Genomic DNA, 11,895 nt, shown 5'->3' on the forward strand with positions numbered 1-11,895 from the left:
CCCAAACTCTATAAATAGGACCTAGTACCCAGCCATTATACACCATTTTCTCTAAGTTCAGAAGCTGCTAGTGTTAAGTGAGTGTGAGAGTGTAAACACTTGGTTTGGGGAAAAACTATAAGCTTAAACACCATAAGCTTATCAAACACTTTGGGAAGTGAGTTCTATAGTATTTCGGTGGAGGTTAGAGTGATCTTGCAATCTTTGAGGTAAACCCAAAACTCTAGTTCCTTTCTGTATTTTATGTTATTTCCTTTCTCAAAACCTTCTACTCAGTCCCCTAACCTTATTCTTATTTTGGTTAGGGAATCCAAGCTCTTAAGCATATAAGTTGGTAAGTATGTTTTTATGGTTTAGTCTTTCCATCTCTTTCATTTCATCTCCTTTCTTTAGACTTACTCTTTCTTATGGTTTTAGGAGTGTTCCAAAAGTCCCAACTCGGTCCATAATCCCGGTAACTTTGGTAAGGAAAATAGGCTAGAATCTATATGTTTATGTTTATGCTATTTTATGTGTTATGTTTTCATATGTTATGAATATGTTATTGATGTGTATGTTGTAGGCTTGGGCATATGCCCTATTTGACTAACAAGACCCCAAAAAGATTGTGGGCATAAGCCTATTTAGCTGGTAGGACCCCACTAATCTCATGGGCATAAGCTTGTTTAGTCTATGGGACCCCAAGTAATAATGGCCATTATAATAAGTGAATTATGTGTTATGATATGTCTTTACGTTATTATGAAATTATGTTTATGTTTATGACTATGTGTTAGATTTTCCTTGCTGGGCATTAGGCTCACTCCTTTCTGTTTATGTGCAGGAAAATAAGCTTTAGAGGCGGTAAGATTCGTGACGCTTGGAGGATGTGTATCGATGGTGAATGGAGTCAAGGGGCCGAGCGTTATTCGATTCGAGGATGTAGTCTCCTTTTAAATTTTTATGATTTTATGTGTATTTTCCGCACCAAATATGTAATGTCTTTTATTTTTAAATCATCTTTGTTTTAAAAACAATGGGATCCCATAATCCTTATTAGTATTCTGTTTGTTTGTAAATAACTCTCATTTTGCAAGTTACTCAATAAATTATGGTATTTTCGTAAAAATGTAAGTTTTATGTATAGTTTCGTTAATGATCCAAATAGTCTAGAGTAATGGGTCATTACAAATCATGTGTGGGCATTGTAAGGGTATAGGGCATGCTACTAAAGATTGCAGAAGGAAAGAAAGCAGAAAGCAACAGTGGATAGCTAAAGAAGTGATTCAGAAACCAGAGAAAAAAGAAACGGAGGTAGCTAAAACTACAGTTGATGGGTTTCAGACTATTACGAAAGGGTGGAGGGTCAAAGCCAAAGATTCTATGGCTGGGCCTTCCACAATGAACTCCTTCCAGGCATTAACAGATTCTAAAGTCTCAACAAGCGTTATGACTGGGGAGAGCCAGAATGACACTGTGCAAGAGAGCCAACAGATAATGGTGGAGGAATTAGGAAATACGGGAGGGGGGGGGGGGGTGAGGGCCTCCTCTTTCCAATGGATAGGATAATATGCTGGAACGTCCGAGGGATCAATACCCAGCACAAGTAAAATGTAGTAAGGCAATTTATTGCCCATCAGAGAGCTGGGTTAGTTGGTCTTCTTGAGACGAGAGTTAAGGCTCCAAAGCTTGGAGCCTTGTATGTTCATATGTTCTCAGGTTGGTGCTTCACAACCAACAGTGCGTGGCATAAAGGAGGAAGAATTATAGTTGCTTGGAATCCTTTGAGATTCAATGTAAGTATACTCAGTTGCTCAAATTAGCTTATTCACTTGTCTGTTGCTACTGTGGACAATAAGCATAGCTTTTTCGCTACTTTTGTATATGGCTTTAATGATGAGGAGGGAAGAAAAAGCTTGTGGAAAAGATTACAGGATTTGACTAGAGTGGACCCATGGGTAGTGCTTGGGGATTTTAATGATATCTTGAACAGGGATGAAAGAATTGGGGATAGAGTAAGGCACAGCTTAAATAATGAGTTCATTAATTGTGTTTCTGGCTGTCAGTTGGAAGATGTTAAATACAGTGGGAACTTCTATACTTGGAGTAATAAACAGCAGGGATCAGATAAAATCTACTCCAAGATTGATAGAGTTATGGCGAATCAAGCTTGGATGGACAAATTTACAAATGCTGAAGCTATTTTCCTTAATGAAGGCATATTTGATCACACTCCAGCAGTTCTTACAGTGCATTCTGACATTCCTAGTGGTAAGAAACCGTTCAAGTATTTTAGGATGTGGTCTTCCCATCCTCAATACCACCAAGAAGTGAGTAGGGTGTGGCATCAAATGGTTAAAGGGACTAAAATGTACCAAGTTGTGTCTAAACTTAAGAACCTTAAGCCTATCTTTAAAGAGCTGAACAAGAGGGTTTTTCAGAGATTCATATGGCTTATATGCAAGCTAAAGAGAAGTTGAATGATTGTCAGAATAAGATGCATCGAGATCCTTTGAATGTGGTTCTACAGTATCAAGAATTGGAAGCTAGAAAGCATTATGCAGGGGAACATAAAAACTACAGCTCATACTTGTCTCAAAAAGCTAAGGTTACTTGGGTCAAAGAAGGTGACGAAAACTCAGCTTTTTTTCACTCTAGTATCAAAGAAAGAAGGTGCCAAAATAGGATATATTCTATTATCAATGCAGAAGGGAATAGGGTGGAGAATCCTGATGGGGTTACTGAAGCTTTTTTTTTCCTATTATCAGACTTTGTTGGGCACTTAAATGGACAATAGGCATCAAGTTAAAGACTCAATTATAGCTCACGGTCCTGTGCTTTCCAGACAACAGGCAGATTTTCTATCAGCCGAGTTTACTAAAGAAGATATTAAAGATGCTATGTTTAGCATCCCTGGCATTAAAGCTCCAGGGCCTGATGGTTATTGCAGCTACTTCTTTCAGGACAATTGGGATTTAGTTGGAGATGAGATAAGTGAAGCTATATTATCGTTCCTACATACAGGGCATCTGTTAAAAGAGATTAATTCTACAGTGATTACCCTTATCCCTAAGTGCAAATGTCCTAATACTGTAAGTGATTATCGTCCCATATCTTGCTGCAATGTCTTATACAAAGTAGCTACAAAATTGATCTGCAGTAGGCTTAAAGTTATTCTTCCAGATCTTGTGGCTCAAAATCAGGGGGGGTTCATTAAAGGCAGAATAATTTCTCATAATATTATGATTTTTCAGGACCTAATAAGGCATTATGTAAGGAAATCGAGTAGACCCAACTGCATGATAAAGCTTGATTTTCAAAAGGCTTATGATACTATGGAATGGGGATTCTTAGAAGAGATGCTACAAGCCTTTAAATTCCCTGCTAAATTCATTAGTCTTATAATGGCTTGCATATCTACACCTAAGTATTCTCTAATGTTTAATGGATCTATGCATGGATTCTTTGCAGCTAAAAGAGGTTTGAGGCAAGGGGACCCAATGTCTCCCTTGCTTTTTGTTCTTGGAATGGAATACTTGAGTAGAATCATGCAAAAAGTTGGGGAGAAGGATGAGTTTCAGTTTCATGAAAGATGCAGGGATTTAAAGCTTAACCATCTCAGCTTTGCCGATGATGTGTTACTGTTCTGCAAGGGTGATTTCAAGAGCATATATCTAATGTTGTAGGGGCTAAAGTTGTTCTCAAAGTCCTCTGGATTGAACCCAAACATAAAAAAAACTGCCATATACTATAGTGGCATGAGTGAGGAGGAAATTCGAAGAGTAATTGATGTGTCAGGATTCAGTAGAAGTAATATGCCGTTTAAGTATCTTGGTATACCCATCTGTGCCAAGAGAATCTCAAATGTTGAGTGCAAATTGCTGGTTGAGAAGATGACAGCCAGGATTAAGAGTTGGAGTGCCAGAAACATGTCGTTTGCAGGTAGATCAACTTTGATTAATTCTGTGCTTCTATCTATTCATGCCTATTGGAGTCAAATCATGATTCTACCTAAGGAAATTATGTCTGAAATTGAAAGGATCTGTAGAAGTTTTCTCTGGAAAGGGCAGAGTAATATGTCTGGGTCTGGAAGTGTGGCCTGTAATAGGCTTTGTAAGCCTAAGAAGGCTGAAGGAATAGGATTCATGAGCATCTCAGAGTGGAATCGAGCAGCTCTGTTTAAAAATGTCTGGTCAATTGCAACAAAAAAAGACAATCTATGGGTTAAGTGGGTGCATAATGTGTATATAAAGAATGAGGAGTGGTGGGGTTACAAGGCTCCACCCCAAAGTAGCTAGTACTGGAGGAAGTTAGTGGTTCTTAAAGATGAAATCAAACAGCTTATGGACCCTGTGCATTTTACACTAAAGACTTATCAAATATCCTCAGGTTACAAATTGCTTAATCAAGTGCAGGAAATGTTCCATTGGAGTAAAGAAGCCTGGTGCAGGTTTAACATCCCAAAGCATAGCTTTGTGCTTTGGATTGCAGTACAGGATAGACTCAAAACCAGAGAAAGACTTCGCAGGTTCAACATATCAGATGATTCATCTTGTATCCTCTGCAATGGAGCAGAAGAAACAGTGGTCCACCTGTTTTTCGGCTGCTCCTTCTCTCAGGATTGCTTACAACAATTGAAGACTTGGCTGGGTTGGAAAGCTCACACAGAATCGTTACAGGGCCTTCTTAGGTGGATAGAAAGGTCCAAGAGAAGCAAGTTTCATAAGAAAGTTTTGGCTGCCTCTGTTGCCTCGCTAGTTTATCACTTATGGCAGGCTCGGAACAACAAACTCTGGCAATCAAGCATTGTATCTCCCAAGTTGTTAGTTCAGGAAGCAAAATGGCAAATTAAAACGAGGATAACTTGTATTATGCCTAAGCATGTAAATCACGTTGATAAGACATGGTTTGACTTATTATAACTAGTTACTATTCTTTCTTGTATAGAGTATACGGGCCTTAATGGAAATAGGTGCCTATAGGTTGTAATTTTGTTTGTGGAGTAATGAATTGCTGCTGATTCATCAAAAAAAAAAATTAGGACAATATTGTTTGGCTATTTGCGGCCATATTTGACACTGTAAATGCTTTGGACATTATAGATATGGGTCACCCCTTCTTCTTCCTCAATTTCTACATTTTTCTCTTTGAATTTGGCCTCTCTTTCCATCTCTCTTTCTTCCTCTCCTTCCTCTCTCTCTCTAAATATTTCCCTCTCTGTGATTGCACATGCATGTCCGACTGCTCTCCCCACCACCATCCTCCACCATGATAGACCCATTGTCGTCTTCCTCTTCCTTTCTAGAAAAAGTATTCTTTTTTTTTTTGGGTAAATCAGATCCGTGTATTGCCCAACAATAAAAAAAATTACAACCTAAACAACACCAATAATTAGGCCTGAAGAGTTCAATTATAAGTTTTCAAACCATTCTCTATCTATCAAATTTACTTTCTTTGGCATTACACCTTGTATTCTATTTTTCACATCACTTTGTATTATTTTTGTGAGAACCAACACCGTACAAACCCTCTGGATCCATATTGCAACATTCCGGCAATGCCAGATCTGGTATACTGTAGCTGCAAGAGCCGCTGCCAGGAAAAGGAGAGAGCTTTGCTTGAGCAATCCATCTTAACAATTTTGGAATTGTTGTTGTAGACACCTTCCAGTCTAGCCATTCTTTAATGCTGAGAAAACTGAGATTACTTAAATGACAATCAAAGAATAAATGATCTCTAGTTTCCTTACTCATTCCACACATTACACATTGGTCATCATGGGCGATCTTGAACCTGTGAAGCCTCTCTTTCACCTGTAATCGATCAAGGACCGAAAGCCATAGAATGAATCTATGCTTCGGAATGGCAAGTCTATTCCACACCTCGTTGGAGTAAGTTGAGTTGCTTGTATGCTTCTTTCACCCGAACAATCTGACGCCAGTACCAACTACTGGTACTTGGGGCCGTATAGGCCCACCAATCCCCATCACTTAAGTAGACCGCATGTACCCATTGTACCCAAAGTGTATCTTGTTTCGAGGCCACTGCCCAAACGTACTTGCCAATAGCTGCCTCATTCCACTTGGTAATCCGCCTGAATCCCAGGCCCCCTTCACTCTTAGGACGACACATATTGTCCCAAGCTACCTGACCCGAATGAGTTGAGTCAACCATACCTTTCCATAAGTAGTTCCTACATATTATATTAACTCTATGTAAGATCTTCTTAGGAATGATCATGATTTGCGCCCAATATGAGTGGATAGCCATAAGAACCGAGTTCACCAAAGTAGCCCTTCCTGCATAAGAGAGGTTCCTTGAACTCCAAATTCGAATTCGTTGTACCATTCTTTCAAGAATCACCTCACATTCCGCAGCTGGTATTTTCTTTTCACAGACAGGAATACCCAAGTAAGTAAAGGGAAGGGAACTTCTCTGAAAGCCTGATACTTGGGTCACTCGCTGTACTTCATATTCATTCATATTAGCACAATAGATTGATGTTTTTTCCACACTAGGCTGCAAGCCTGAAGATTGAGAAAAGAGCTTCAAACCTTGTAACAGGCGATATATGGATTTGAAATCACCATGACAAAAAAGTAGAACGTCATCTGCAAAGCATAAGTGATTTAGCTGGAGTTTCTCACATCTGTCATGGAACTTAAAATCCTCCTTCTTGCCGATTTTCATTAGAATTCGGGATAAATATTCCATCCCAAGGACAAATAGCAGGGGTGACATTGGGTCTCCTTGTCTCAAGCCTCTTTTAGCTTCAAAAAAGCCATGTAAAGAACCATTAAACATTAGGCTGAACTTGGGAGTTCTCACACAAATCATAACCAACTGAATAAAATCACTCGGAAAGCCAAATGCTTTTAACATTTCTTCAATAAAATCCCATTCTATAGTATCATAAGCCTTCCTCAAATCTAATTTAATCATGCATTTCGGTTTGCCTTTCCCTCTCCCATAATGCCTCACCAACTCTTGACAAATCATGATGTTGTATGCAATGTATCGACCTTGGACGAACCCGCTTTGATTCTGGGCAACTATGTCTGGCAGAATCTTCCTCAAGCGAGAACAGATCAACTTTGTGGCGATCTTGTAAATAACATTACAACAGGCAATGGGTCTAAAGTATTCTTTTTGTTTTTGTCAAAAAAAATGAAAATGTGGAACATGTTTATGTGTTACGTAAATTTTTGGATAATTGGATTATTAGTTTTTTTTTTCTTCCTATATTTATTAAGTTAGATGAAAATTAAGTTATTTTAAAAAAAAATCCATATTGGTTTTTATTATTGTTGATTTGGATGTGAATTATGTTTTATTTTGATATGTTAGATTATTAGACTTTATCTTTGTAAATTTGTATTTATATATTTGTACACTATGTAATTAATATACTGGATATCCTGCATTACTTTTTGAATATTATATGCTGATTTAAAATGTTGGGAAAGGAATTTAAAAATAATTTTAATGTATTTTTTAAATAAATAACGTTTGTTGATATAAACTTCGGTTCCAAAATAATAAAAGGCCAATTATTTTATTTTTGTGAAAGAATCGAAGTAATAAGTCTTGGAGTTTTTTTTACTTTGTTTTTGTCCAATTTTTGTATAATTTGTATATTTTGACATTTAAGAAATCAAGTAAAATTATTAATTTTGTTTAAGACCTTTTTGTAACTTAATATTCTCTAATGTTTAATATACATTTTGGTTAGAAACCTATTGAAGTTTTTTTTTTATTTTTTTTTTTATAGATGTTTATTTATGATATTATCTAGTAAATTTTAAATGTGAAATAACAAAATACTTTTTTGTAACTTATGAGGCTAGTTAGTTTTTCAATTGTGTTTAAGTTTGAATATTACATACTCTTTGGTTAACAAAATATAAAAGTGACTAAAAAGTTACTTTTGAAGCATGAAAATTCCAGCCATCTTCTCTGGTAATAATGAGAAAATTTGGGCTTACTACAAGAAAATGACTCTACAGCGACAACCTCTATTCGATGACGCTAAAGTCGTCGCTGTATGTAGTTGAATTCCATGAATTTTTTTTTATTTAATTTATTAAAATAAATTAGCTACAGCGACGACAAGTCATCGCTGAAGGGTCGTGAACAACACACGACCAGTCCCTCCAAATTCCAAGAACCCTACAGCTACGACATGTCGTCGCTGAAGGGTTCCTAGAATTTAGAGGGAATACGAGGCGGGAGATGACTCTACAACGACAACATGCTGTTGCTGAAGAGTTCTCGTAGAAAAAAAGAGAGGGAAATTTCTAGTCTTTAGCAACGACATGTCGTCGCTATAGAGCCCCACAAAAACTAAGGGAAACTTGACTGCCAAAAGTTGGTTATCAAATTTCACTACCTATAGCGTCATCGCTATAGGGTCCCAAAAAAATGGAGGGAAAGTTGATTGCCAAAAAAATCTATCAAAATTTCACTGCCTATAGCGACGATATGTAGTTGCTAGAGAGTGGACGCGTAGTAAACGAAATGATTTGTGTAATTCCCTTATCTATAACAATGATAGGTCGTCGCTGTAGGTTAAATGAAACGTCGCGTTCTGTCTCCAGCGACAATTCTGGGTTAGACCTATAGCGATGACATATCGTCGCTATAGAGTCCATCGTCGTTATCCCCAGCCTGAGCCCATTTCTTTCCCCATTTTCTCAGAAACTGAAAAACCAGAGACGTTTTTCGCCATCTTTGCCGCCCAGCGCCCTTGTAGGTGATTTTCAGGCCAATTTTTGGCCCCTTGTCGCTGTATTTATCACTCATTATTTTATATTTTGTTCAATAAAATGTATTTTTTGTCAATATTTGTTAGATTTTTGTATATGATAAAAATGATTTGTGATAGGTTTTTTTTTTTTTTTTTAGTTTTTCAGATTGTGCAAGGATTATGAGTGTGGTGCCTATACGTTGGTTGGATCACCCTCTTCCTATTGGGTATTGATTTTATGTTATGGTAATGATGAATTTGTTTGGTAAGTATCTAATTGATTAATATGGTTAGTGTTAGTGTTAATTTTTATTTTTTATTTTTAATTTCAGATTTGCATTTAGAGAGAGTTTGAGCATTAATAGAGGTATATATGCATTTTTATTTATCTTTACTTTATTTATTTTTTGGGTTATATATGTATATGTTTATTTTTTATATATGTATGTGTATAAAAATTAATGTGAATGAGTTTATGTGTATAAGTTTTTTTAAAGAAAATGATGATTGTTTGTGTTGATGAATTTTTTTTCATAGATTAATGTGCATGCTAATTTAGTTTAATTTGACATAAAAAAGTTTCATAATTGTTTAGTTTTTTATTGTAATAAAATTAAATATCAGGTTATAAAAAATATTAAGTTAGGTGATATTTCATTGTATTGTGTATTCTATGCTATAGGATAGATAAATCCATATTAGATGTTTATATTATATTTTTTAAATTAAATATATATGTTAGGTTAGATAATAATATGTTGATTTGGGAATATATTTTTGTTATTTATTTGTGAATTTAAATGATTGTATTAAATTTTATGTATGTTATGGGGTTGGTTTATATGTTTTTATACGAATTTTAAATTTTGGGATAGACTAGATTACAATTGTTATGCTGCCGAAATTTCAGTAGATTTAGAAAAACTAAGTATTACAAAGTAGTTTTAAAATTAGCATGATTAAAATTTTTGATTAATAAAATTTAAATAAATTAATAAAATTATTTAAAAAAATATAAAATTAAAATTAAAATAATACTTTTACAAGTAAAAATTATTTAATATTTTTTATAAAATAAGTAGAAATAAAAAAAATAATCTTTAATGGTAAATTAATAAATTTATAATTACATATTTATTTATTTAATTAATTTTATAATATATTCATAAATTTGATAATATATGTAGATAAAATAGATAGTTAAGTTAACTTTACTCTTAAAATTATATTAAAATTAAAATAATAAAACTTTATTGTTATTTTAAAAAAAATAAAAAGTGAAAATTAGAATAAGAATTTGATAATTATTAAATAACATAATTATATTTATAATTCAATATTTATTTATACAATGAAACTTTATAATACATTCATAACTAACAATAATATATATTCATAAAATTTAATAATTTATTCATAAGATTCAATGAGATTTCATAATTTACTTAAAAAATCAGTGCTTTGGTGATAAGTTTTTTCTTACGAAATAAAGGTAGTTTTGTATGATTATCACATTGTGATAATTTATTTTATACTTGAAGAAGTTATGACGATTGACAAGAGTTAGATAACTAATAGACGGCGTAACTCTGATGAGTTTTGGAATGGTCTTCAAGCATTTATACAAATGGCCAAGAATCATGTGAATGCTTCGGGAGAAGTTAGGTGCCCATGCAATCAGTGTGTGAATATGTTGAGTTAGAAACTAGATGTGGCGGGGGCTCATATACACATATATTGGTTTATGCAGCGATATGCGAAGTGAACCTACCACGATGAAGTTAATATGCCTCCAGTAGTGGACGAAGGGGATCCAATGAATGATGAGATGATTGACATCAACAAGACACTAACGAAGAAGGCGTAAATGAAGGAATTTCAGATGGTGGTGGCAATAGTGCGGAGAATCAATTTGATGACCTATTTCAAGAGGTCGAAGCTAAGTTATACCCTGGTTGTACTTGGTTGTCTTCCTTGAACTTCTCGACGAAGATGTTGCACATGAAGGTTATGAATAAGTGGACAAATAGTTCCTTTGATGAACCTTTGAAGTTTATGAAATTTGCGTTCCCGAAGGAGAATGAGATTTCGGCTCCATACTATAAGTCTATGAAAAAAATGAGGAAGTTATGGTTATGTTATCAATCAATTCATGCTTGCAAGTACAACAGTTGTTTTTTCTAGAAGGAGAATTCCCCAAAACAAAGTTGTCATATATGTGGTGAGAGCAAAGGGTTGACAAAGACACAAGGGGAAAAAATTCGCCAAGAAAGTGTTGTGGTACTTCCCTTTGACTCCTAGGTTGAAGCGTCTTTTTGGTTCAAGGCATACAATAAAGAATATGACTGTAATGACCCAACTACTCTAGACTTTTGACCATTACTAACTTTTATACTAATCTTACGAAAACATACATTTGAAATAACATATCTTTATTTCAGAACTATAAGGTAAAGGTTTAAAACTATACAAAAAAATCATAAGTAGGACATTGGGATCCCATTGTTTGAAACAAAACATAACTTTGACATAATGAAAACTCAATTAAAACTTATTACAACCAATTGCGGAAAAATACATAGAAAACCATAATTAAAGAGACTTCATCCTCGAATCGAACTCTCGGTCCATCGATTCCATCCCGCCTCAATACACATCCCCAAGCTTCCAAGAACCTTTGCCGCCATCAAAGCTATTTTCCTGCACATATAAACATAAAGGAGTGAGCCTAAAGCCCAGCAAGGAAAAATCTAACACATAAATCATATATATAAAATTCGTAACGCAACATATAATAAAACATATCATAAACAAATATCACATATACTATAATGGCCATTATTACTTGGGGCTTGTAAACTAAACAAGTCATATGCCCATTAGATTTGCGGGGCTTGCTAGCTAAGCAAGTCATATGCCCATAAATTTATTGGGGCTTGTTAGTTATACAAGACATATGCCCAAGTCTACAACATACATAACATAACACATAAATCATAAGTTAACATAACACATAAATCATAAGATAACATATAGCATAACATATAATATCCTATCCTATTTTCCTTACCAAATATACCGGGATATGTGAACAGGTTTGGGACCTTGGGACACTCCTAAAAAACATCAAAGGAAGGTGAGTATACTTAAAGAAAAAATGGATGAAAATA

The 11,895-nt window shown here is 34.9% G+C and overlaps 1 protein-coding gene across 1 annotated transcript; it reads left to right on the forward strand.

The window, feature by feature from the left end:
• The first annotated feature begins 1,173 nt into the window (after positions 1–1,173).
• LOC133833065 (uncharacterized) lies at positions 1,174–3,665 on the forward strand. Its single transcript, XM_062263323.1, has 5 exons — positions 1,174–1,515; positions 1,803–1,937; positions 2,046–2,266; positions 2,398–2,652; positions 2,777–3,665. Exons 1-5 carry the CDS (start codon positions 1,174–1,176, stop codon positions 3,663–3,665), a joined length of 1,842 nt encoding a protein of 613 aa, XP_062119307.1.
• The last annotated feature ends 8,230 nt before the right edge of the window (positions 3,666–11,895 follow it).

The sequence above is a fragment of the Humulus lupulus genome, chromosome 4, assembly GCF_963169125.1.
Source record: "Humulus lupulus chromosome 4, drHumLupu1.1, whole genome shotgun sequence".
NCBI classification, from domain to species: Eukaryota; Viridiplantae; Streptophyta; class Magnoliopsida; order Rosales; family Cannabaceae; genus Humulus; species Humulus lupulus.